The sequence below is a fragment of the Callospermophilus lateralis genome, chromosome 18 (genome assembly GCF_048772815.1).
Source record: "Callospermophilus lateralis isolate mCalLat2 chromosome 18, mCalLat2.hap1, whole genome shotgun sequence".
NCBI lineage: Eukaryota > Metazoa > Chordata > Mammalia > Rodentia > Sciuridae > Callospermophilus > Callospermophilus lateralis.
This window is the reverse complement of record NC_135322.1, coordinates 35,060,453-35,085,997: the sequence shown is the minus strand read 5'-3', so window position 1 is coordinate 35,085,997 and position 25,545 is coordinate 35,060,453. Positions and strand designations below refer to the sequence as shown.

General features: G+C 63.9%; 1 protein-coding gene across 1 annotated transcript in view; it reads right to left on the bottom strand.

The window, feature by feature from the left end:
* Nucleotides 1-25,545, bottom strand: part of Nkd1 (NKD inhibitor of Wnt signaling pathway 1) — a 77,827-nt gene that overhangs the window by 15,697 nt on the left and 36,585 nt on the right. The window contains exon 4 of the mRNA XM_077105864.1: nt 9,295-9,361. Within this exon, the coding sequence (XP_076961979.1) occupies nt 9,295-9,361 (67 nt within the window). The remainder of the gene's footprint in view (nt 1-9,294; nt 9,362-25,545) is intronic.

Genomic DNA, 25,545 nt, shown 5'->3' with positions numbered 1-25,545 from the left:
GAGGAGGAGGAGGAAGAAAGAGAGGAGATACCTGAGTGTGGCAACTTTGATCACTGTCTGGACTCCAGCCCCTGTCCCCTTGGGCCCAGTGGGAGGCACCGAGGCCCATCTGGGACTGCATGCTGGGAGAGCCTCATGGTCACTTTCTGGGGACTGTTTACCCCGGCAAACAGCAGTGACCCAGGGAGCAGGTCAGCACAGCCCACCCAGCCAGAGCTGCTGAGGACAGGCGCCCCCGGACAGCGGGGGTGGGATGAGGCTGCGAAATGAAACAGGCTCATCCCTCACGGCCCCACCCTCCCCAGCCACCCAGCACACCTCGGGGCTGTCTCCCTGTGGTTTGGGGTCACTTGGGGTCACTGGGAGGCAACTCTGAGGGGCAGGTAGGCACTGCGCCACCCCAGGAGGCACCGTTGACATGTCAGACACCACAGATTTGTCAGGCTGGCTTGTGACATTTCTCAACAGATGGCAGGCAGGTGTCTGAGGAGGACCAGCCTCTAATAATAATCGGGACCAACGCATCTGGAGCCCGTGGGGCGTGTCTGCCTCTGTGCAGCGTCACGGCCGAGTCTGTGCGGTCTTTCTGGGAGCTTCCGAGGGCTGCGCAGCCAGAGCGCATGTTTTGGGGGAGCCGGGGCCTGGCTGGCTACTGCCCCGGGGTTGCCCGCAGGTGCACGGGGCAGAGATTCTGCCACGCGGCTTGCCGGATGGCGCCAAACCCTCCGCATAGCAATGCGTGAGGCTGGTGACCCTACCGACAGGCCAGGAATTCTGCAGGGCGCCTGGGGACGTGGGGAAGGAGGCGGCCGCGTTAGGCGGAGATCCAGACTCTGGATGCTATCAGCCAACGCCAGCTTATCTCAACCCCACCCAGAAAAGCCCGGCTGACGGTCAACTTCAAAAAAAAAGGGGACAATCTGAACCACAGTTAGGACTAAGCGGGCCCCACTAAGGGAGGCGCAGAAATGGTCACCGTGTCCAGTGCACGGTGGGCGCCTTTCAAGGCACGGCTACCTGGCAGGACGGGCTAGCAGTGGGGACACGCACCGTAACAGGCCCACGGTCCTGCTGTCAACGGCCCACATACAGATGATCTGCTGCGGACATTTCCGCCTCAGGGTAGCCGGCCAGGACGGTTCTGGGTCCCTGTCCCTCCGGCTGCAGCTGTCACAGGGAGTGCAGAGGGGTTTAATGTCAGCCAAATACAATTAGGCGGGTCGACCTGCCGCCAATAAGAAGAGAGCCACCGCGTGTGCGCTCCGGCCAGTGGCTTCCTGCATGATCTGCGCCGGGCTCTCCTGGGGTGGGAGACACCAGACCTGGTTTTGACTCCGTCACCCGCATGGGCCGGTGGCACCGAGCTCTGTAAGTGACCTCTCCCCACCTCGTGCGGAGGGTGCTACCATTTGCACTTTACGAAAGTGGAAACTAAACTTCAAGAAGCAGAACCAATGCAGCCCCTTCCCAGTGACAACCTGCCGGGGGCTCCCTTTGTCCTGAGAGGCGCCCGAGGCCCCCGCACGGGCTGGAATGGCTTCCTGCCGTCCCCAGCTCTGTCCCCAGCTCTGTCCCCAGCTCTGCGGCCACCCCTGCTCAGCACCCTTTCCTTCCACCCTCAGGGCTCCGGGCAGCCCCCCTGGGCTGGGGGAGGGCCCGCTCGGAGGCACCATCACGGCCACCACCATCAAAACGAAGCCAGGGCCGCAGTCGATCCAGGCTGCCATCCCAGCAGGCTCCTGACTCCCTGGCCCCTGGTTCTCCTGTCACACGACAGCGGTGGACACCTGTTCCCGCCTGTCCGGTGGCCTTTCTCCTTCTCCCAGTAACAGCATCTGCCTCTGCCCCGTCCTGCTGAGCCGCCCACCCCCTGGACCCCTGCACGGCCCACTCCCAGCAGGGCTGCGCCCAGCACCCACCGCCCATCCTGAGGGCCCTGTGGCCCCAGGTCAAGGCCGGGGTGAAGTGGGAAGCCAGGTCCCTCCCTTGCCCTGGGCCTTCCGAGTTGGAACCTGCCCTCGCCCTGGGTGTGCCGACTGGATGCTTTTGTGACAGTTCGAAATCAGCTCTTCTATCCCTGATCAGTCAGGACCCCGGTGTTCTGTTGTGACTCCGCAGGCGTCTCCTAGGCAGGTGGCCTTGGGGGGACACGGCTCCTGGAAGTGAGCTCAGGGAGGCCGGGCTGGGACACCTGACTTAGATTTAGCAGGATGAAGCGCGTGTGCGCGTGCGTCCACGTGACCGGGAACTGAACCCGGGTGCCCTAACCCTGAGCTGCAGCGGCGTCCTCTGTCCCGTCCTTCTTTATTTTGATCTTTGAGACAGGGCCTCCCGAAGTTACCCAGGCTGGCCTCAAACTTGCGATCCTCCTGCCTCAGACTCCCAAGTCGCTGAGATCACGGGGATTCAAACACGGTTCACCGCGACTCGGGAGACACCTTTACCTAAGGCAGCCGAGCTCGCAGGACGGAGGGACCAGAGCTGGGACCACAGTGGCCACATCCTGTGTCACGGCCAACACTGGGGCCTCTGGAGGTGCTGCAGGCCAGCGGAGCAGGTCAAGGCCCCTCCGCACAGGACAGGCTCTGAACTCAGTGAGAGGAGCCAGAGAGGGGGACCGGCCTGCCCCTGGGGCGGGGGGCAGTCCCTGCTGCCCCCTCAGGCCTCCAGGGAAGTCCCCAGCCAGCCCCGCAGGTGGACGGCGGAGGGGAGGGCAGAGGGAGGAATGGCGGAGACAGGAGTGAGCACGGGTGGCACACGCGTGTGCGTGCCTGCGCACACGTGGGTCAGCTACGCGGTCTGCCCCTGGGCCCAGCCAGGCCGTCCTGCCCCAGAGCGGCCCCCGAGGACCCCACTTGATGAGCCAAAGCTGAAGCAGGCTGGGCCGAGTTCCCAGGGACCCCTGACCCGACCATCGTCCCCTGGAGCCGCCGCTGCCCCCTGGGTGAGACGGACAGGAACCGCGACTGCCCACGGACCCTCCAGGGTGGTTTCTGGCCTTTGGCACCAGCAGGTATCTGTCCCTTCCTGTGACCCGGAGAGGCCCCAGGGTCTTCCCAACCCACCCCCCGGGCCCTGCGCTTCTCCACGATGCTGCCCGATGCTGCCCGAGGAACAGTGTCACTCCAGGGGACAGGGACTCGGTGGCTGCCCAGCAAAGAGGACTCCAGCTTGAGGCTCGTCCCCTCTGGCCCCAGTCATCTGCTCCAGAGGGGGGGGCGGGCGGGAGGGGCCTCTTAGGGCTAAACATATCGCGTCCCCCGCTGCCCGCCTGCCCGCCCGCCAGGACGTGTGCTGAGACCCCGCTTCTACCATCTCCCCAGCTGCTGGCAACCCCCGACCCTCCCAGGGTCCGCGGAGTCAGACTTCCCACCGTCCACGCCGCGTTTTTATGGAGAACAGGAACGGCCGGCCACCAAGTCCACCTGTTCTCTGGGGGGACGGCAGGCTGCTGACCCTCCCACAGGATGGGCTCCGACCCAGCAGAGGGAGGGAGGCCTGAGGGAGGCCAGAGGGAGGCCGCCTGCACCCCAGGGAGGTCCTCTCCCCGACAGGTCCTCTCCCCTGGCCTGCGGCCACTTCCTAAGAGGAGCACCCTCTCCCTGCGGCCCCTGCTCGGGCCTCATCCCCACCCAGATGGCGCCCAGGCCTCGGGACCCAGCACGTCTAAACAGAGGGCCTGCGGTCACCACCAGAAGCCCACCTCCACAGTGACCTCCACCCCTTAGCTCCTTTTCTCTCTTTTGGCCCGGGGATGGAACCCAGGGTGCTCACCACTGAGCCACGTCCCCAGCCCTTGTTGTATTTTATTTAGAGACGGGGCCTTGGAGGTCCCCAGGGGCTCGCTAAGTTGCTGATGCTGGCTTTGAACTCGCGATCCTCCTGCCTCAGCCTCCAGAGCCCTTAGTTTCTTAAGCACAGTAGAAGGTGTGTCTGTGGCCCCTGCCTTTCCCTCCTCAACCCCCACGGGACCCCCCACCACGCTCAGTGCCTCTGGGCCACAGGGCCTGGCTCCTTGCACTGGCTGCTGCCCCCCACATCGCCCACGGCTGGCTCCTACTGGCCTCCGCATCGCAGCTGCCTCCACCCTCCACCAGAAGCTCACCTGCTGGCTCCCACGCCCACCTCCCTCCCAGGACGGCCTGGCCCAGGGACTCACAGCAGAGCCCCGCAGTGATAGCAGGTGCTCAGGAAATACTAAACGAGGATGAGTTGGGCCTCTAGTCCAGTCTCAGTCTGCTCTGTGACCTTGAACAGGTTACTCCCCCTCTCTGGGCCTCCATTCTTCAACTACTTTTGTCCCTAAGTGACAGGGACTGAGGGTCTCTGCAGGGCTCCTCAGCTCAGTCACTAGTTGACCCCTCACGCCTGGGAGACAGGACGGACTGGCCCAGGACCAGAGAGGAAGTCCCCTGATGGCGGTGCTTCCTGGTGCTGACTTGCGCTCTTCCAGTATTTATTGAGCACTTACGTAGTGTGCCAAGTTTCATGCCACATACTGGGAGCACAAGGAGGCATTCAGGGACCCTAATGGGATTAAAGGAGCTTTGAAAGCCGGCCTTCTTTGATCTGGACGAGGTGAACGGTCATAAACACGGGTTGGCCGCCCTTCAAGAAAAGTGGATCCATGAGACGAGAACCATGACAGCCCGTGTAGACCGGCACTTACCCCATCGGGACTGTTCTCAGGGCTTACGTAAGTCACCTGTCTTCACAACAACCCGAAGCAGAAGTGCTACGGAACCCCACAAAGAACCCGAAGCACAGAGAAGTTCAGTGACTTGCCCAAGATCACGCAGCAAGCTGGGGCAAAGCCAGCTCCTAGAAATTCCTAGAAAGTTGGAATAAAGGCAAGAGGTGTCCCTCCTGGATGAGCAAGTCCAGGCCAGTCCTGAGCTTTGGAAGGGTCCTCAGCCCCCAGGGCTCAGCCAAATGCCCTGCCCTATCCTACTGGCCCTCGGCCAGAGGAGACCCTCCCACAGCTGCCACGTCCACACTCAGGCCCGGGCCAGTGGGGCGGCGGGGGGCCCAGGACAGGCCTGCGGGGGGGCAGCCTGGGGCCTGGAGGGCTGGTGGGGGGTCCAGCAGGCAGGCCATGTTCTCCAGGGCCAGCTTCCCATGGAGCACGCCGAGGGCGCGAGGAGTGGACACGCGGGTGGGGTGGGACACCAGTGACCCCCAGCAGAGAGGGGACCAGGAAGAGGGAGACAGTGTTTATGGTCTTTCCCTTCCGGCGGGTACCTTGGCGAGAGCCTGCCCCTGCAGCAGGAGGACATCCGGGGACAGAGTCCCGCAGGCCACACCGTGGTGACGTGGGTCTGCAGAAGGCCGCCCGAGTTCCACCTGGGGCACGAGCCACGGGCTGCCACCACCTGGCTGCCGCCCAGCTGCGGGGCCCTGGGGGGGAGTCACCCCTGCCCCGTCCTGGGACCCAGCGGGTCCCTCCCGGGCCCTGCAGCCTCCCTCAGCCCCGGGACTTTTGATGTTTACTTTGTTCAGTTCCCGAGTTCAAAAGGAGCCTGGCAGCGCTGCGCTGGCCCTAATCTCCTCTCGGCTCCCAGCTGGCCGGTTAAGGCGGCTGAGACCCGGGATTAGGCGGCTTTACAGAACCGCGGCCCAGCCGCCCTCCGGGACGGCCCTGGGCTTCTTTTCATCTTCACGCCTCAGATGGCCCTTCTCTCCCCTAAACAGCTCTCCAGCCGCCAAGGGGCAGTGAACTTGGCCGAGAGGAAGCCAAAGGAGACTTTCAGGGCTCAGCGGGTTCTCCCTGGGCCAGCGAGGGGCACAGAGGGACCGACCGCCAGAGGACCCCTGCAGCCCCAGGTGATGGCCAGGTGATGGCCACGCAGGGGCCTGAGGTCCTCGGCCACCTCCCCATCCCCGGCCACGGCACCAAGGGTGGCCGGAGAACCAGAGATGGTCACCGCGGCCGGGTCCTTCCAAAGGGCCTCGGGGACCCAGTGGCAGGTCAGGACCCTGCTGGAACCACAGCAGCCCCTGGTCCCAGCTTCACTACTGGCCATGCCACTTAAGTCCTGCTGAAGCCAGAATGAGACAGCGGTGGCACAGAGAGGTAAATGCGGTGGCACAGAGAGGTAAAGCGGGTCGGGTCGGGCCCAGGAGGCCGACTGGAGTGAGGCCCGCAAGTTGGAGCCTGGACTGTCCCTGAAGGACTGAAATGCGAATTCCCTCAGAGCCGCTCCCCCACCCTTATCACCAACCTGCCCCTGCGCCAACCTGTCACCACGGTGACCTGTCCCAGGACCGGTCTCCGCCCCCAACTGACAGGGAGCCACAGGGCTGTTAATTAATTGTCCTGGGCTGCTCCATCCTGCCCTTCCCCTTGGCCACCTGTCTGCCACCTGTGGGCCACCCCCCAGCCTCCCCGGGCCTGTCACATAAGCAGGAAGGAGAGAGAAAAGGGGAAGGAAGCCTGGGACACAGAAAAGGGCCGGACACCTCGCTTCTGGGGACACCCAGGCGCCAGCCAGGGCCCGCGCTCCCTCCCGGGAGAGGCCTGTGTCCCCCTTTTCAGTAACCCAGCAGTCCGTGCCTGCCGCCCCACCTCACCCCGGGGGGGCAGGACGGTCCCTATCACCCCATCACCCTGTCACCCAGCGGCCAGCGGTCCTGATTTCGGGAGGACTGCGTGACTGCCCCAGATGACAGCGCGGCTCGCTCTGCCCCCTGCCAACTCGGTTCCTCCCGCGGCCAGCTGCTGTCCTGCCCGCGAGGCCACGTCCCCTCAGCAGCACCTGCCAGGCGACCAGGGGGGTCCCGGCTGCCTCTGTTGAGGCAGCGACGTCAGCCGTGGGCCTCGGCAGCCTGTGGGGCCGGGGCCGCTGGGTCCCCGCGAGCTTTTGTTGAAGAAAGAGGCTGAGAAGCTCCAGCCCCACCAACCGCGCCCCGTCCCTAACTGGGAACCTGAGGCTGGCAGGTGACACAGTGCTAAGCCTGGATGTCACCAGTGACTGGAAAGGCCCCAGGCTGCTACTGAGCCTGATGTGCAACTGGTGTGCCTCGGGTCAGAGCGAGGGCTGCCAACCCACCGCGGTCCCTTGGCAGAACCAGGTCCCCAGGCCCCGAACGTTTCCCCCACCTGCCAATCAATGTCTGTCAGCAGCGTCCCCAGAACAGGGGTGAGCGCCCAGCGAGTCCAGCTCCCCGGATCCACTTACCACGCCACAGAGGACGGCAGGGAGGCCAGAGAGGGAGAGACCTGCCCAGAGGTCAAGGCCAGCCAGGCCTGAACTGGGAGGGAGCGGGCCCACGGCTCACTTCATTTCGTCTGCTCACAGGTGGACAGCGCTTTGGAAATCAGTCACCTGACTTCAGACAGCACCTCAACACGAAAACGTCCCGGGGGGGGGCTCTAACCAGGATTTCAAAACCGAGGGAGGCCAGGCACAGTGCGCACCCTGTGACCCCAGCAGCTCTGGAGGCCGAGGCAGGAGGATCGGGAGTTCAAGGCCAGCCTCAGCAACTTAGTGAGACTCTGTCTCGAAATAAAGTGTAAGAAAAGGGCCGGGATGTGGCTCAGGGGTCAAGCACCCTGGGTTCAATGCCTGGTACCCAAAATGGACAGCACAAAGACCGACGAGGGAGGACGGGTCACAAATGGAAGGTGTCTGAAGGGTGGATGCCCAAGAGATGGTGCGGACCCACTGCGGTGGCTGTTAGATGAATGGGCAGGACGGGGTGAAGGGTGAGCAGCGGATGGATGGGGGACGGAGTGCTGGGCTGGTGGCAGGGGCAGCCGAGGGGGAGGACGCGCACAGGGGCCATGAAATCGCACACGGGGGCGGGGGCGGGGTGACCGAGCAGACCAAGGAACAAGACCTGGACACCCACGTCACCAGGGCCGGGGGCGCCTCAGTCCCAGGGCCAGCTGTCTGCAGCCCTCACCTGACTCCCCAGCTGACCTGCAGGCAGCCTCTCTCCACAGAGCCCCGGGGACAGCTGTGGCTTCGGGGACCCAGGGAAAGACGAGGTTGGAAGCCCCCGGGCCGAGCGCCAGAGCCAGGCCACAGACCACCGCCCAGGCACACGCCGCAGCCTGGACAGGGCTTTGGGTCCCTGGTGCCCTGCGCTCCCCGGGGGCTGCTCGCAGAGGAGCAAGGTGTGCAGACCCCCGATCCCCAGCCTGCTCCAGCTTGGGACAGTGTCAGCTGGTGACTCCTGAAATCGCTCTTGACCCAGCAAACCCAGGGAGCCGGGTCTCCACCCGCCACAGCGCTCAGGCCACACGGGGCCTGACCCCGCACAGCCCGGGGCACCCCAGAGAGCTTTATGGCTCTCGCGGCTCCCGACCCGAAGCCCTCAGGACCCCAGGCAAATCCACCCCAGGGGACCTCCTGGGAACGCCTGCACCCAGCACCCGGCTCTGCAGCCGGCCGGCTGCCCACCCTGGCCCCCGCTGGGGTCCCTGGACGCCCCACATCAGCATCTCTCTTCTCTTAATATAAAAATGGAACTCGGTCCCACTCAGCAAATGCTCTCAGCTCCGGAAGCCAGCGGTTCCTTGAGCCAGCTCTGGTGACCATGCCGGGACAAGGCCCTTGTTCCCACCATGAACGTGGAGGCAGAAGCCGGGAAGGTGACCTCGTTCGCCAAAGTGGAATCTGTGTGTCAGCGGCCAGGGGCCCACACACTGGTGCCCCGTCTCCCCACAGTACACCACTTCTCTTGGAGAAAGGGACAGTGTGGGGCTGGGGTCCGGGGTGCAGGCCCGTAATCACAGCAGCTGGGGAGGCTGAGGCAGGAGGACCGTGAGTTCAAAGCCAGCCTCAGGAAAAAGCAAGGCACTTAACAACTCAGTGAGACCCTGAATAAAACACAAAACAGGGCTGGGGGTGGGGCTCAGTGTCAAGTGCCCCCGAGTTCCATCCCTGGTGCCCCCCGAAAAAAAAAGAAAAAAGAAAGGGAGAGGGGGGAGGAGGGAGGGAGGAGGGGGAGAGGCTGGCTGCGCGTGTGCGTGTGCGTGTGCGTGTGCGTGTGTGACACATTCCAGGTGCACAGGGGTGATGCACAGGAAGAACTGGGCACAGTGACCGTTTGTGTGCGGCTCTGACCACGTCCTGCCTCAGTCCCACACGGCCAGGCCTTGCTACTAACACCCGACCAAGGGCCTGGGGTCGACGGGTGCAGGCCCAGACGGCCCTGCAAGCTGGGGCTCCCCGCTGGGCTTGGACTCCTGGAGGGCTGCGCGTCCCCATGCCCCTGCCCTCCAGGGGCGGAGGCTGCAGACGGGCCCTGCCCACCTCACCCGCAGAGCCACACTCAGATGCCGAGTACCTTCTAGACGGAAGTCCTCCTCCTCCTCCTCCCTGAGCGCGTCTCTGAGCACCTCGCCCACGAGCTCCTGGGGAGACAAAGGCCGGGCGTTAGGGAGGCGGGGGGCCGGCAGGAGCCCCCGGGGCTGGTCTGCGTCTCTGACGGGACTGAGGAGGAAGCCAGGAGACCCTACCCAGGACCCTCAGGGGGAAGTCCCCTCCCCGGCTGCAACGGCCAGGCAAGTGTCCCCCCACCCCGCCAAGCCGGCCTCCCCCGCGGGCCACGGGACGAGACCTCACTCTGGATCCTTCCTCTGCAACAGTGAGGGGCTCGATGGGCTCTGAACAGCCCCTGGGCCCGGAGGGCTCTACCGGGGACCCCTGCCACCCCTCCCCCGTCCTGCACCCAAAGCCAACATCCGGGACCCAGGTTGCAGCAGCCCTCGCTGGCCCCCAGGTATCACCGACCCCCGTCTTCCCACTGCCGGCCTGGCCCGGGCACCACCGGGTCTGGTCTGGTGCCCACGTGGCAGGGCTCCCCCCGGCCAGCCTCACCGGGCGGCCACTCAGGTGTTATCAGGCTGGCCAGGCTGGGAAATGTCGGGGATGTCGGCAGACTCCGGCCCTGTCCATCTATCTGCCCACCGCAGCAGGATGACTGGAGATATGGAGAAGTCACCCCAGGGCTGGTCAAACTGGCCTCTGTGTCTACTGGCCTTCTGCCAAGAGGAGTTCTGCCATCAAAGCAGACTGCGTCAGACAGAGTTCCGCGAGGCCCCTGGCTGCAGGACTTATCAGGGCCTTGGCTGTGCTTCTCGCACTGGGAGCCTCCGTGTGCAGGCGTGTACTGCCGGCTCCCAGCCCGTGCAGACCGCGAGGTTTTGCTGTTTAAAAGCATTGTATGAGCCAGGCACGGTGGCGCACGCCTGTCATCCCAGCGGCTCGGGAGGCTGAGACAGGAGGATCGTGAGTTCAAAGCCAGCCTCAGCAATGGCGAGGTGCAAAGCTACTCAGGGAGACCCTGTCTCTAAATAAAGTACAAAACAGGCTGGGGACGTGGCTCAGTGGTCGGGTGCCCCCGAGTTCCATCCCCAGTACCCCCACCCCCGCAAAAAAAGCATCCTATGAGAGTCATATACCCAGGAACCCACCGTGGGGAACAGTCCTCTCGGGGGACAGACGGGGCTGGAGGTGTCCTGCCACCTCTCTCCCGTCCCCAGCGATGCCCTGGCAGGGCTTCCTGAACCCACAAAACGACGAGCAATAAAAAGGCCAAAGGCAGCGGCTGTCACCAGCTTCTCTTTGTAAAAAGAAAAAAGAGAAAGGGAGAAGCCCTCTCCTTGGGGGGACCCCGCACTCTGAGGCCCAGGGGAAGCTTCGCGCCCGCCTCACGCACATGGATGCAGCGCGGTGCCCGCCGGGCCACAGCTGGCCGCCAGATGCTCGCTTCCCGCCGCTTTGTTTCCAAGACCAGCAGCTCCCACTGGGTGGCGGGGGACGGTCTTCTCCGCCTGTTCTCCTTTCCAACATTCCAGGGCATCCCACGCCCCTCAAGGGCTGCTCCATGTGGTCACTCGGGCTCCAGTGCCCCGTGGACTTCAGAACCGGCCCCCTCTCCTCCTCGCTGTCACGACACTCCCGGCCTCTCCCGGCCTCTCCCGGCCTCTCCCGGGCTTGCAGACGGGGCTGGGTTAACAGCCAGCGCTGACTGGCTGAGGGCCAGTGACAGGACAGGGCGCACACAGCAGCTACCGTCAGATGGCCGGGGCACCCCAGCAGCCAGCCAACGCCTGCCTTTCACGCTGCCGCCTCCCCAGGGGGCCCGCGGGCAGCGCCTCTTACAGAGCAGGTGACCCTCCTCAAGGGCAAGCATAGACTTGTCACGCTGAGGTCCTCTGCAGACAGGGGCTCAGCGCTGACCTCGCCGCTGCCCACCCACACCACGCAGAGCCGCCAGCGCCATGGACCTTGACTGGCCCCCTCTGAGGGCCACCCCAAGCAAGGCACCCGCGGGGCCCCTGTGCCGACCCCTGCCGACCCCTGCCCGCCGGCTGCACAGCAGCACGTCCCTGAGGCCAGGCCTCCGCGCTCTCCGTGGGGAAGCAGAGCAAGTCCGGAGGCCACCCTTACCCCTGAACTGCACCGGGCTCTGCAGGACACCGCGGATGCCCCCTGGCAGGCGCACGGAGCCCACAAACAGCAGGAAGCCCTCTCCGCTGCTGAGCCGCGGGGACGAGCCGGGGTCTGCGGCATCCAGTGTCTGTGGTCCACCAACCCAGAGGCCACCTGGGCTGCAGAGCCAGCTCCGGACCCTTAGGATCCTGGGGCCCCACGGCCTCTTGTGCACCTGGACCTCAGTCTACTGGTCTATGAAATGGGCACCCGAGAAAAGTCACCCCACATCCAAACAGACGGTCTCACCGCGCACCTCCACGCTGAGCACCCGCTGTACTCAATGGGCTCCTCCGGCCACCGCAGCCCACTCTTCCTACCTCTCAGAGCGAGTGACCGGCAGGTCGTGAAACGAGAGCTGTGATCATTACCAGGGCCAGGAGACCAGGCGAGGCCCCGACGACATTCACGCTGCCCGACTAGGTGGGGCACGGGGACAGACGGGGCACGGGGACAGGCGGGCTCAGGCCCTCACGGATGGCCAGAGAAAAGCTCTCCAACAATCCCGGGCCTGGTGAGGGGAGACCCCCCTGGGCCGTCAGCAGGTGCCATGGGAGCTGGCCTCAGAGGGCATGCAGCAGGAGCCGGTCAGATCCCGTGCAAACGCCAGCTCTGTCCCCCCCAAGCCAGGCCACCTAGTGAAGGGACACCACCCCCTTCCCACTCGTGGGTCTTGGGGTGACGGTAAGAAGTTAGGAGGTTCCACGGGCACGCACTAGCCAGCGCCCATGCTGTGGGTGGGACAGAGCCACTGTTAGGGTCACCGCCTCTTCTACTGTTGTTACTAAACGGCTGAGCGAAGCTGAGAGACTCACAGCTGCCCAGGCGGCTCACGGTGCCCACCTGCCTGGCACGCTGCTTGCTGTGCTTTGTATTTAACACTCATGGCCACCACTGAGGCCTTCCGAAGGACTGCCATTATCATGCTCACTTTATAGAGATAAAACAGAGGCACAGAGAGGTCAAGTGACTTTCCCAAGGTCCCACAGCTAACAATACCCCTCACTGCTGCATTCAGGTACAAGAAGCCTGGATGGGCCCGTCACTGATTGTCACTCGGGCCCCCAGGCCACAGGCCTCCTTCTCCCAGGTCTCTGGGACTGTCAGCCTCAGCCTCTGCTCCAGGTTCTGATTAAAAGCCTCCCTGGATGCCCAGAATTCCTGCCCAGGGCCTGGCTTGGTGGCCTCTCAGGCCACACAGCGTAGACGCGCCTCCCCTCTGAGTCCCAGCACTGTCCCTTCTGCTGGCCCCCCGAGCCCAAGCTCTGCCCCACGCTGGGCCCCAGGAAGAGAGGCTCTCTGGGCACTGGGTGTGCGGCCAGCACCAGCCCAAGCCCAGAATCGCAGGCACAATGCCTTATAAGGCTCCGGGGACAGGAAAACCACATCAAAGCCGGGCCTGGGGAGGGCTGGGGTTGGTGGGGCTTCTGCTTTGTCTCGAGGCCTCCTTCTCCGGCCCTCGGTCCCCCACCCCTGCCCCAGCAGGCCTGCGTCAATCTTCTGCTCCCTAAGCGCTAGCAGATGTCGGTGCCCGTGGAACAGGGCAGGGCAGGGACCCGCCGGCAGGATGGAGCCCGCTCCTGGGGCCCTCAGTCCAAGTGGCCTGCCCTGGGGCCACCCAGGAGATGCCCGGCAAACCCTCCCCGAGCACAGGTGGGAGTGCAGCCCCGATTCCAGCCCTCCTCCTGCCCACCCCCAGGACTGGGCAGGCAGGACAGGCCGGTCCCCAGCACTGGGTGGGCTCGGCTCGGGCCCCGCCACCCGCAGCAGCTGAGTGGCAGCCCTTGACCTCACTTCCCTGGCCCCCACTGTCCTCTTCTGTACGATGGACATAGAGCTGTCACAAGGAATCAACGAGGAGACGGGGACACCCAGGTGGGCAGCTGCCACCGGCTCCTCCCATTCCCCGGAACGTTCTCCCAGCTTATCCCCACGCCCTGCCACTCAACCAGCTCCACGCACGTGTGTCGTGACCACGTTCAAGTTCAGTGACGTCTAGGACCACGCGGTTCCTGTGAACAGCGGTCACAGCCACCCTGAGGGCCATCAAAGCACCGCTCTGTGGTTCGGAAGAACAAGGCCGACCTGTCCATCCCGCTGCACAGACGGTGCCCCACACAGGAGGGGGGACAGAGTGGACGCGGGAAGACGCAGAGGCCAGAGCTGCCTGGACGTCTAGGAAACCCAGTGGGCGGAGACGTGGGAAGAGACCACCAGGGCCGTCCCCCTGGGGGGACGCAGGGGAGAAGCAGCGGATGGAGGGGCGAGACCCCGGCCTGAGCTGCCCTGACCCTGAACAGACGCGCACTGAGGTCTCTTGGTGTCCGTGAAGGCCTGGGGCCGGGACCTCTGGGTCACCCGAATCCCACTGCCCGAGCCCCTTCTGGAATGGCACAGAGTCTGCTCAGAAGCTGCGCGCCGCCCTGCAGACGTCCATCCTCTCCAGGGGACTGGTCATCCCCAAGGTGAATGCTGTTGGCAGCCGAGGTTCTGTGTTGCTCAGGGTAATGGCGAGGGGAGGAGAGTCTGCTGTGGACTGGGCCACCTGCATGTCCGCGTGGTTGCTGGCCGTGAAAACCCACCTGACAGTGGCCCAGACAGTGACCCACTTGACAGGAGAAGGAGCCGAGACTCGGCGGGTGACAGCGTGGGGTCGCAGGCCTCCGGGGGACTCTGAGGTGGGCGTCTGGGGGGTCCCAGCCCCACCCCCTCAGTGGGGCAGGTTTCTTTCCTACCAAGGAGCAAAAGGGAGGGCGGCCGGCCGGGCTGCCCACTCTGGCCAGGTTTCCGTCTCACATGCACCTGGGACCTGTGGCCCTGTTCCCTCTGCCAGCCTCCAGGACCCCGCAGGGCTTCTCTGGCCCCCAGAGCCCACTTGGCTCCTGGGCACGGCAGGCCACAGGCGCTGGGGACGACCCACCCCTGCCCAGCCACGGGCAGCACCCAGGCGAGGTGCCGACCACCAACATGGGGCCAGGAGCCTCGCTGGAGGACCCTGGGGGTCCTGGCTCAGTGGCTGGGGACGCCCTCCCCTCGGGGCGGGAAGAAACCCAGCTCCCACCCCGACACCATGGAACCTAGACCTCCCCGGACCTCCCCGGACCTCCCTAGACCTCCCCGGACCTCCCCGGACCTCCCCGGACCTCCCCGGACCTCCCCGGACCTCCCTAGACCTCCCCGGACCTCCCCGGACCTCCCCGGACCTCCCTAGACCTCCCCGGACCTCCCCGGACCTCCCCGGACCTCCCCGGACCTCCCCGGACCTCCCCAGACCTCCCCGGACCTCCCCGGACCTCCCTAGACCTCCCCGGACCTCCCCGGACCTCCCCGGACCTCCCTAGACCTCCCCGGACCTCCCCGGACCTCCCCAGACCTCCCCGGGCTGCCCCCAAAGAGCAACGCCCCTCCCCCCCAGGAGCAAAGGCATGGAGCAGGCCTGAGCCGCTCCCCAGGACAGCACGAGTGTGTGGCCACAGGTCACAGGGGTGGCCCTTGGTTCCATCTGCCCAGCACTGGTCCCCACGGCAGCCAGGCCGACAGGGTCCTCCCCAGCATCGTCCTCACCGGAGCTGCGGGGGGCACCCTCCCCGGTGCCAGGACGCGTCTCCGCCCTCCTCCAGCTTCCAGAGTTGGCTCCCTCGAAGAGGAAGCCCATGCGACAGGGGAGAGCAGGCAGAGGCCAGCGCTGGACAGGGACAGCCTCAGGACGCCCTCCCTGCGGGCTCTGGCCCGTGCCCGCTGCATGCGAGGTGCTCAGAGCATCTGAGGGTGGAGCCCAGGGCCAGGGCCCCCTGCGGCCTGTCCTGAAATGAAAGTCACAGGGGCCACGGAACCAACTGCCCCGTCCTTCCAGCAACGCGTGGGGCGCGTCCATGACTTGAACCCCAGGCCCTGGCCCCACCGTCCCAGAACCCAGCCGCAGACTCCCGAAGCCAGAGTCACCACTCCCCGCCACACCCAGGGCCATGGGGACAAATGTCTGCCCTCCCCAGCACAGCGCTGTGTCCCCCACCCGCCAGCGGCCCCTGGCCTTGGCCTTCTGAGCGAGACTTCCAGCCCCCAAAGACACAGGGCCATTAAAATTCCTCACATTTCTTCCTGACTATTTTTATCTGCTGGAGATGCGACCGTCTGCGCCTCCCCGCACATCCCCAGCCATGGGCTCCCTCCACCTGGGGACCCGGCACAAGCTTGCTTCCCGGCCCCAGGGGCTGCTGGTGGGAAGGCGGGTGTCCAGCAAGGTGGGTCAGCAGAACTCAGCAGGGTGGACTCCAGACCCTCAGGCCTGAGACCCCCGGAGGGCAAAGTCCCCAGGGATGGGTTTGCACGCTTTGGGGACAAGCCAGCCAGAGGCAGCAAAGGGACCACCAGGTCCACTCCCTGGGCCATCCACCCAGCCAGCTGTGGGCATCTACACAGCACTGTCCATCTTCCACCTGGGCCACCCTGAGCAGGCGCTCCTCCTCCACACTCTTGGCTCTCTTACTCTCCCTCCATCTCTCTTTTTATCCGATCCTCCCATAAGCAGTAAGACCAGTGCGGTCCTGGATGGGAGTCCTAGTTGAGTTTGTTTTTTTAAAATATTCCTATTAAACAATCCCCGAGACAGAAGATGGCACCCCTCACCACCTCCAGTCCACATGCACGGACCAAACTTGGGGAACTATATGATTTATTTATTAATTATTTTTTGGTACCAGGGATTAAACCCAGGGGCACTTATCCACTGAGCCCCATCCCAGCCCTTTTAATGTTTTATTCAGAGACAGGGTCTCACGGAGTTGCTTAGGGCCTCACTAAGTGGCTGAGGTTGACTCTGAACTCCCGATCCTCCCGCCTCAGCCTCCTGAGCAGCTGGGATTCAGACGTGTGCCGCGGTGCCCGGTGGGAACCGTCTCATTTAAAGAGCCTGGCGATGAAGTCCTGTGCCCGCCACGTGGTCAGGCTGGTTCCAAGTGGAAGGAGGGCAGGCCCAGGCAAGGCCAGCACAGGGGAGGCCCGGCTCTCTGCCCACTGGCCACGGGCCCCCTCAAGGCCCGAGTTGAGGAATGTGACTCCCAAGTCCTGGAGGAACACGGTGGACGGGGTGGGGAGCCAGAGCCAACACAGAATGCCCAGAGTGCTCTCGTCCCAAACTGCTGGCATCCAGAGCTCTCCGGAGGTGGCCCGGTGCAGGGGCGTGTCCAGGCAGGCGGACACTGCTGCTGGCCTAGCTGGGACTCTCCCACAGGCAGCCTTCAAAGCCTCCTAGAGCGGGAACCAGGAGCCCTGGGTCTGCCGAGGGTCAGTGTAACAGAGGCCATGAGTCTAGGACGACGTGGGTGACGAGTGGCCAGCAGTTACCGGTCAGGTCCTCTGCAGGGCACTGGACGTGCATCACTAATGGCACAACCGCCCTGAGGGGGCCCTGGCCTCGCCCACTGTGGCCGGAGGACACGCAGGCCAGAGCGAGGCAGGAGGCCGGGCCGGGGGCAGCTGGCCTGGGGCTGAGCCCGACTCGGCCACTCTACCCAGAGTGACTCTGTACAGAAGACTCCCCCGTTTGCGTCCCAGTGACCTCAGCTGAAGATGGAAGTGACAGGCCCACCTGGGAGGTGGCTGTGCAGGGGACAGGAGCATGTGCACAGCACCACGCCCAGGAGCCGCGCCCCTCCCCGCCTGGGGCCCCCTCTCCCGTCCCCATCACCCTCAGGACCAGGTGGCGGGCAAAGCCAGACGGCCCGGCCACCCCAAGGGCCTCCCACATCCCCATCTCGGGCCAGCGGCCTGCACTCAGCACTCGGTCAGTCTCTGCCCTCCCTGTGGCCCCTCTTGCTGGCCCTGCCACGCCAGTGTCCATCATGCTGCTGACCTGCCTGGCGCTGGCCCGCCACACTGGAGCACCGGGGGCCCACGCCACGGAGGACCCAGGCCACAGAGGACCCATAACACAGAGGCAAAGGGGCCGAGGAGCTGCTTCTGCCAGCAGCTTCCGGCTCGGGGACAGGCCCAGGTCGGCTGCCAGGGTCCAGGCCCCGTGGCCTACAGAGCAAGGTGGCTGTGAGTCAGGCCGCTGGAACACACAGTGCTGTCACCTGCCACGCGGTCCCCACAGCCCACGGCCCCTCCCTGGGGAAGGGATGCGCCCAGCCCAGGGTGGGGCCAGCCTGGACACCAGGGGACACCCGGAAACCCTCACGCGGCCTGCCCCCAACGCCCCACTTCCCAGATGCAATAAGGTCCTTCCCTGCCCGCGTCCGTGGGCCCGCGTTTCCTGGAGAGGACGAGGGAGCAAGGACCTGGGCCGGCCCCGGGGACTGTCCTGCTACACACACCCCCAGAGCCCTCCAGTGCTCAGGAGGGACGTCCCTTTCACAGCTCCCAGCCCCCTCCGTCCCCTTGCCCCACTGAGAGTCCCCGCAGCCTCCTACAGGTGAGGCCACCAGCGTGGGCCTCAGACCCTGGCCCTCACAGGTGGACTCTCCCCTCCTGCAGCAGGTGGACTCCAGCTCCCGTCCACTCCGCCACCCAACCCGGGTCAAGGGTCACAACTCCAGATTTCTCTCTCTCTCTCTCTCTCTCTCTCTCTCTCTCTCTCTCTCTCTCTCTCTCTCTCTCTTCCACCAATAGTTTAACATTTAAAAAAAATTTGTTTTTAAACAGTGGTTTTCCATTAAGAACGGCGAGCCAGGCGCGGTGGTACTCGCCTGTCATCCCAGGGGCTCCGGAGGCTGAGGCAGGAGGATCGCAAGTTCAAAACCAGCCTCAGCAATAGGGAGGCGCTAAGCGACTCAGTGACACCCTGTCTCTAAATAAATACAAAACAGGGCTGGGATGTGGCTCAGTGGCCGAGTGTCCCCAAGTTCAGTCCCTGGTAGCCCCCTCCCCACACCAAAAATTAAGAACGGTGAGGCCCCACTGTGCGCCCGACGTCAGTCCCCAGAGCCTCAGCAGTCCTCTCGAGCTTCATGTGTCCCAGCTGACTCCGGCACCACACAGGACTGTCACCTCGGTGCTCAGACCCCTGGAGTCACCTGATGCTTCTCTTCCAAACCTTGACCCCCCCCCCCCGCCCCCGGCCCAGCTGCCCTCCGGCTGCCCCTGCAGGACCCGCCTGAGCAACCTCCCTCAGCCCCACAGCTGCCCGTGTCCCGCCCCGTCCCCGCACACCAGGATGACGACACTGGCTTTCTCCTCTCTGCATCGCTGTGACAACACCGGAGGGGACCCACCTCATGGGGGAAAGGCGTACTTTGGCTCCTGTTCCAGGGACTTTTGCCTTTGGTGGCTCAGCCCAGTCTCTTGGTGGCACGTCGTGGTGCTACTGTGTGGCAGGAGGGGCTCACCCCATGGCGGCCTGGGCTCACAGTCCCAGTCTCCATCCAGGGCACACCCCTGTTACCCACCTGCTTCCCTCTGTGCCCCGCCTCCTAAGGTCCCGCCACTGCCCCGTGGACCAAAGTCAGAGAGAATCCTTTGATCATGAGCCTTTGGTGGACTCTCAAGAGCCAAACTGTAGCACTGCCCTTGCCCTACGTCCTCCATGGCCAATTCTCCAGAGTCCTACCAATGTCCCACAAGGCCCCACCCAATCTGTCCACCCCTCCACCTCCCTGGCCTCCTCCCTGACTCATGCCACACCTACCCTGCTGAAGCCACCTGGCCCTCCTTGTTGCTTCTCATGTTTGGCCCATTCCTACCTCAGGGCCTTTGCACTTCCCGGTCCCTCTGCAATGGAACACTGTATCTCCCGACAGTCCCTCCCTCCTTTCAGTTTTTTGCTGACGGCCACCTCGTTACCTTCTCATCTTGTCCCCTTTTCCCGAACCTCTGTATTTAAAGTCGGAGTCTCCTCCTGCCACACTCCCTCAGCCCTGCTCAGCCTCATTTTTCTCTGGGGAGCTCACCGCCATCTGACATACCATGTATCAAAGCCCCAGGAGCGGGCGGCCAGGGAGTGCGCGCTGGGCAAACCTCGCGGCTCTGTATTGACTGGCTCTGATCCAGCTGGGAGGGGAGCAGAGGCCCCAGGGCACCCAGGGCCCCCCGAGCCCTGCCCGCCCTGCCCGCCCGCCCACGCCCTTGGCGCCACACACAGGAAGCTGGGGGCTGCAAGACCCTTTTTGCGGTCATGCTCGGCAGACAGGGCTTTGCTGGCCGAGGGGGCACTGCGGGCTGTGGTCACCCGTCCCCGTCCCGGCCACCACTGGTCACCAACTGTTCTCCGGCTCCAGGAAGAAAGCAGTGGGATCTGGAAAGCAGCTGCCCACCTCCGTGGGTCTGGGCGGAAACCACGTCAGGGGCCACGTCATCGAGAGCGGCCCCCAGGGAGGACGCGGAGCTTGGCAGGAGGCTCTGGGGCCAGCGTGGAGGCCCCAGGCCACTCACGGGCCCGAAGATGAGACGGCACCTGTGGTAGTGACCACCCTCCCCCCGAACCTGCCCCCAGAGGCCGACAGCTGAGCTGTCCCCTTCACAGATGGGGAGATGAGGGTCTAAAAGGGGACACATGGGGGGGGTGCTGTGTCCTGTGAGAGGGTCAGGCTCTCGGGAGGCCAGGGCATGTGGAGGTCCTCGGAAGACGGAGGCCAAAGCTGGCGTGGGGCCAGGCCAGAGGTTCTGACCGGGTCACCCCCCAGGAAATGCCACACAGATAGCACAGCAGGTCAACGCAGTGGGCGCCGGGACCTCCCGCTGCAGGTCCATCGGCAAAGCCAAAGGGCAGCTGCTGCGGGGCCACAGTCAGGATCCAGAGGACCCCAGCAGGCGGCAGAAGACCAGCGAAGGCTCAGCCCCCAGCCTCCAGCCCCCCAGCAGCCTGGCCTGCAGAGGAGGTGCCCACACAGGGCCCTGTGTCCAGGAAGCTTGGCCCATGACCTTGGGGCCCGTGGGGCAGGGCTTCCCGCACCATCAGTGACCAGCGCTCCCCTGGCGCATGTTCCCTGGGTGGCGAGGCCTGGGACTGCGGCCCACCTCCCGGACGTGCCCCCTCGGCCCTCTTCCCTCTGCGCCTTCCTCAGAGGCCTGCCCCAGGGCCTTGCCTGCAGGTTCAGAGAACTGCGTGTCCCCTCCCCTGCACACACAGGCGGCCCGAGCCCGTGCAGGAGGCTGAAGCCCATTCATAGAATCTGGGCGAACCCCAGGCATCCTTTACCCCGAGCTCCCCGCGGGGCCAGGGCAGAGCCAAGGCGTGGCCCAAGTGGCACCCGGGCTTAGCCGGCCCGCCCTGGGACTGTTCCTAATGAATCACCTGCACCTGGCCCCCGCCTCAGGCTCCGCTTCTGGGGTGCCTGACCTGGGACAGGTTCCCACTGGAGCACCCCGGGAGCCGGGAGGGGCCAGGGGAAGGCCAGCTGCTTACTCTCAGACAGACCCAGGGGACCGTGGTCCAGCCTGTTAACAGTCACACGTGGCCAGCCTGAGCCAGCGAGGGCCACGGGCCTAATGCTAAAGGCTCAGCACGGCTAACCCTAACCCACCCACGCCCCCGACACCCCCTGCAGAAATCCCCCTCCCCACCGCAGCGCGAGGCCCGTGGAGCACCTCCCCACCCAGGAACACCCACGGCTCCTAGGGAACCTCACAGACTGCACCGTTAAGAAGGACCCAGGCTGGGAGCTCTTTGTCCTTCTCTCTGGACATCCGAGACTCGGATGGCCCTACCCCTGTCCTTCTGGGAATATTTCCATGTACCTTGGAGAGCCACGCTCACCCGTAAGATGCAGGACACTCAGTGAAATGTGAATTTTGGACAAGCTCATCCCACACACTCAAATAGGAGCTCGGGGTTTGAGACGATCGATTCAGAACAAAAACATTCTGTGTTCCTGGTCTGAGATGCGAACGCGAGTGTCCCACCGTTTATCAGGGAACCTTACCCCTCCTTACTCTCATCCCCGGGGTACAGGCAGGACGGGCGGGCGGGCAGGTGACCCAGTCCTGACCAGTGAGGACTCTGCCCAGCCCCAGGCCCAGGAATTGGTCAGCGTATATGATTGAAGCCAGGTTAAAAAGATACGGTCCCAAGACATCTGCTCTTGTAAGTAGGAATGTCACATTGCGAGAACATTTCACCTCTTCACAGGAAGATCCTCGCTAAGAAATAAGCCAACACAGAGGAGAAAGAGTTAAGTAGCCAGGGGTGGCGCACGCCTGTGATCCCCAGAAGCTTGGGAGGCCGAGGCCGTAGATTGCAAGTTCAAAGCCAGCCTCAGCAATGGCGACACACTAAGCAAATTAGTGAGACCCTGTCTCTAAATAAAATACAAAATATCGGGCTGGAATGTGGCTCAATGGCTGAGTGCCCCAAGTTCAATCCCTGGTACACCCCACTCCCCCCAAAAAATAGACTTTAAAAGTGAAGCAAGAGAAAATAGGTCCTGATGACATCACTTGAGACCCTAGATCAAACCATGCCTGAAGCTAGTGCCCCTAGACTTTTCAATGATGGGAAACCACTAAATCTCCCCTTTTTGCTTATGTCAGTTTGAGCCTGGTTGCTGCCATGGGCCACTGAAACAGTTCTGCTCAGTCTATGCCCACCCACCCTGCCCACCCCTAGCCTAATGCTGGACACGAAGTCCGGGCTCAGAGAACACTTAGGTTTAGCCTTCCCTTGTGGCAGATATGGGGTTATGGGAAACCCTAGGTGTTCCAGTCAGACGGGCTCAGTTCCCATTCCCACTCTGCCCCATCCCTCCTCCAGAGCTCTGCACAACCAACACAAGTCTCCATGAGCCTGATTTCCTGATCTGGAAAACACAGATACCTTCATACCTTCGGGTGAGTCAGTTTTCCGTCACTGTAACGCACGCCCGAGGCAATCAGCATATAAAGAAAAAAGGGTTATTTTGGCTCATATTTGAGAGGCTCAAGTACAAGATCAGGCAGACTCATGGCTTTGGGCCTCTGGAGGGGTTTCTGGGGGGCCTTGGTGGGGACATACGGTGGATCAATACTGTGAACATCATGGCCAGGAAGGGGGTCCCTTGGAGGGCACACTCCCCATGACCCAAAGACCCTCCAACTCTGCCCACTTCTGCCAGCTTTCATCACCTCCCAAAGGGTCACCGGGGACAGGGCCTTAGCACTGAACCCCGACACTTATCAAACCACAGCAGGCGCCCCCATAACTTCCACCCGGACACCTGAGAGAAAGTGGGGGCTGCTAACCAGCCAGGACAACGGGGGCGACCAGAATGGTCACGGGCACATGGACGGCAGTACTGCCCACCACCCGTCCACCCGCCGTCTCCACCCCCACGGCCCCGTGACCAGGCTCTCCCTCCCCTGTGGCCACCTCCTAAGTCCCCTCTCAGAGAGCCATTCCAGTCTCACTGAGGTCCCCATTGGGTTCCCTGCCGTGGGCCCCAGCACCCTGTGGGTCGCTGGTCTCCTGATGCAGCTGAGCCGGGTGACCACAGGACCCCTACATCTCCTCCCCTCACTGAGAGTCCTTCCGACCTGGCACATGCCACCGGGCAGACAGACTGACGGCATCCCCCTTGTCCCTGCAGCTCTGCTCCTTCTCCACGGGCCGAGCAGACCATCCCGGGTGAGAGGTCAAGCAGGGACGGGGACACGGGACGGGTGGGACAACCACAGAGCGCGGAAGGAGAGGGCACTGGAGGACCCATCCCTGGGGGGCCCAGGACATGCTGAAATGTTCTCAGAGCCACTGGCTCCGGGGACAGGGCCCTGGGGAGGCCCCGCCCACTCAGCAGCCCCCCCGGGCAGTGGTGGCAGCAGCTCGCTGGCCCCAGGACAGCTCCCACTGATCTGAGGCCTGCGTGGCTGGACCAGCGCCTTGTCCCACCCTGGCTCCCGCTCCAAATCCAGGCCTGGTGCCTCCCGCAGCCCCTGCCAGCGCCGTCCTGGCCAGCAGCCAAGTCACTGCCCAGAATGCAAATCGGGCAGGTGCAAAGGGACCCACCACGCTGAGCCCGGGGCCATCCCGACCCGCCCACGGCCCAGGCCATTCCACCCACCGTGCAGACAGCGTCCCCTGGAGTGGCCCGGCCCCTCCCACGCAGTCCCCTGCCTACACCAGGGCAGCCTCCCCCAGCGCTTGGTCCAGCCAGGCCTGAGGTCAGCGCCCTGGCCGTCACTCCAGGCCAGATGGCACGGTCCCTCTGTATTTCCACAGGATCCCTCCTGCTCTTCAGCCCTCCACGCTGCCTCCTCCAGCCAGCCCAAACCCTCTGAGGCCCTGCCCGGCCCGCCCAGGCCCTCCCGCCCGCGGGAGAAGAGGCTAATGGGGGGATGCTGCCTGAGGGCTGGGGGTCCGCCTCAGTCGCCCCCTTGTACCAAGGGAGGAGAAGGGGCCACAGCGCGTCTCCAAACTGGGCCCACGATTCCCCGGCTCCTGACAGGGTCAGTTCAGCCAGACCCCATCCCCTCTTGCCTCCGTGGTCTTCAGTGGCCTGAAGGGGCCACCGCCCACTCACAAAGTCCCCGGTCAGCCCTGAGGGCCATCTGTCTCCGGAGGCAGAAACACTTCAGGGAGGAGGAAATGGAGGGCGGGGACGGACGGCTTCCCTGCACCAGGCTCCGGCCACCCCCAGACCCGGCCTCCCAGGAACCCCGCACCAGGAGCTGCCGACAGGAAAGCTCAGGGGCAGACTGAGGGACAGCGATGGGTGCAGGCGAGCATCCCTGGTCCAAATGTCCGGGGCCACACGCCGGATCTGGATTTCAGATTCTGCCCAGGACGAGGTCATCTTGGTGACAGGACCCAAGTCCAAACACGAAACCTGTTTATGTTTCACAGACACCGGGACCTGGAGCCCCATGTTCGTGTCTTAGGATATTTTTAGGTGATTCTGTGCACAGAGCCAAGCTTCATGCAGGGGGTTTCCCACATTGGCACCCGGGCAGCGCTCAAGAGGTTCTGGACCTTGGAGCATGAAAGATTCAGATCGGGTGAGCTCAGCCTGTCCCTGCTGGACAGACGGCCAGCTCTCCTGCACGTCGCCCAGGGAAACCATCCCCGCCTCCGCCTGGCAATCTGCCCTTCAAAAACCAACAATGACCAGGTCAGTTTTAAAGTGGGTAGGACCCTAATGGCCACGAGACCACGGAACACAGCCCTGCCAGGGGCGATGGGGCCTCAAGCTGCCCTGACCCCCAGGGGCTGCAGGCCGGCTGACCTTTCCCATCTGCACGGAGCTGGGCAGACTCCTGGACTTCCTGGGGTCCCCGCTTCCTCCTCCATTTCAGGAATGTGACATCTACCTTATGGAGCCGCCGGGACCTTTGGAAAGTACTGTGAACAGAGAGTGGCCGGCAGATGTAGCCGCAATGCGAGAGACGGGTGACCCCCAGAAAAAGGACGACCATTTCAAAACGTCCTGGGTCTGTGTTGGTCATGAACCCAGGACGTGGGCATTTCTGTCCCCCGGCTGGGAATGTGCCGTGGCACAGGGAGGACCCGTGCATGCGGTCTTCTCCGTACCAGCAGAAAGGGATCCATGCGAGGAGATGAAAGTCAGGCCTCTCCCCACAACGGGAGGGCTGGACCAGCAGGAGAGGTCACCTATAATCCCAAGGTCGAAAGAGCATTCGACACCAGGCGGGCTCCACGTGATGGAGGGGCCGGATGCCTTTAGAAGGGAGCCTTAGCCACCCAGACTCCAGCCCTCAAAGTGGCCCCCCTAATTACAGCAAGGCACAGCCCTGCCTGGGCAGTGGCCCTGACCAGCAAATGGAGCCCACTGCAAGTGGCAGGGCACAGGGTTTCACTGTGTGGCCCCTCGGGGCACGGCAGACGGCAGAGCAGCCAAGCCAAAGAATCCACAGGAGGGCGAGGGCTACAAGGCCCCGCCTTTGACAATGTCCTCAGAGCCACAGGCTCCAGGGACAGTGGCCCAGGGAGGCCCCGCGGAGAGAAGGATGAAGTTCAACTTGAAAGTCAGACGTCTACGGTAGCTGTGCCGTGGCGGCGGGGGCAAGAAGACTCGTCTCTGTGTTGTAGTTCTGCGTGTGCCTGAATTTTTTAAAATAATAAATAGGAAAGAAAGGAAGGTGGGAGACGGGGAGGGAAGGAAGCCTAGCGAGGAGACAGACGGGAACTTGAACTTGAGTCCACAGGGAGAAGCAGCGGGGTCCCGGGAGGCCGGGTTGG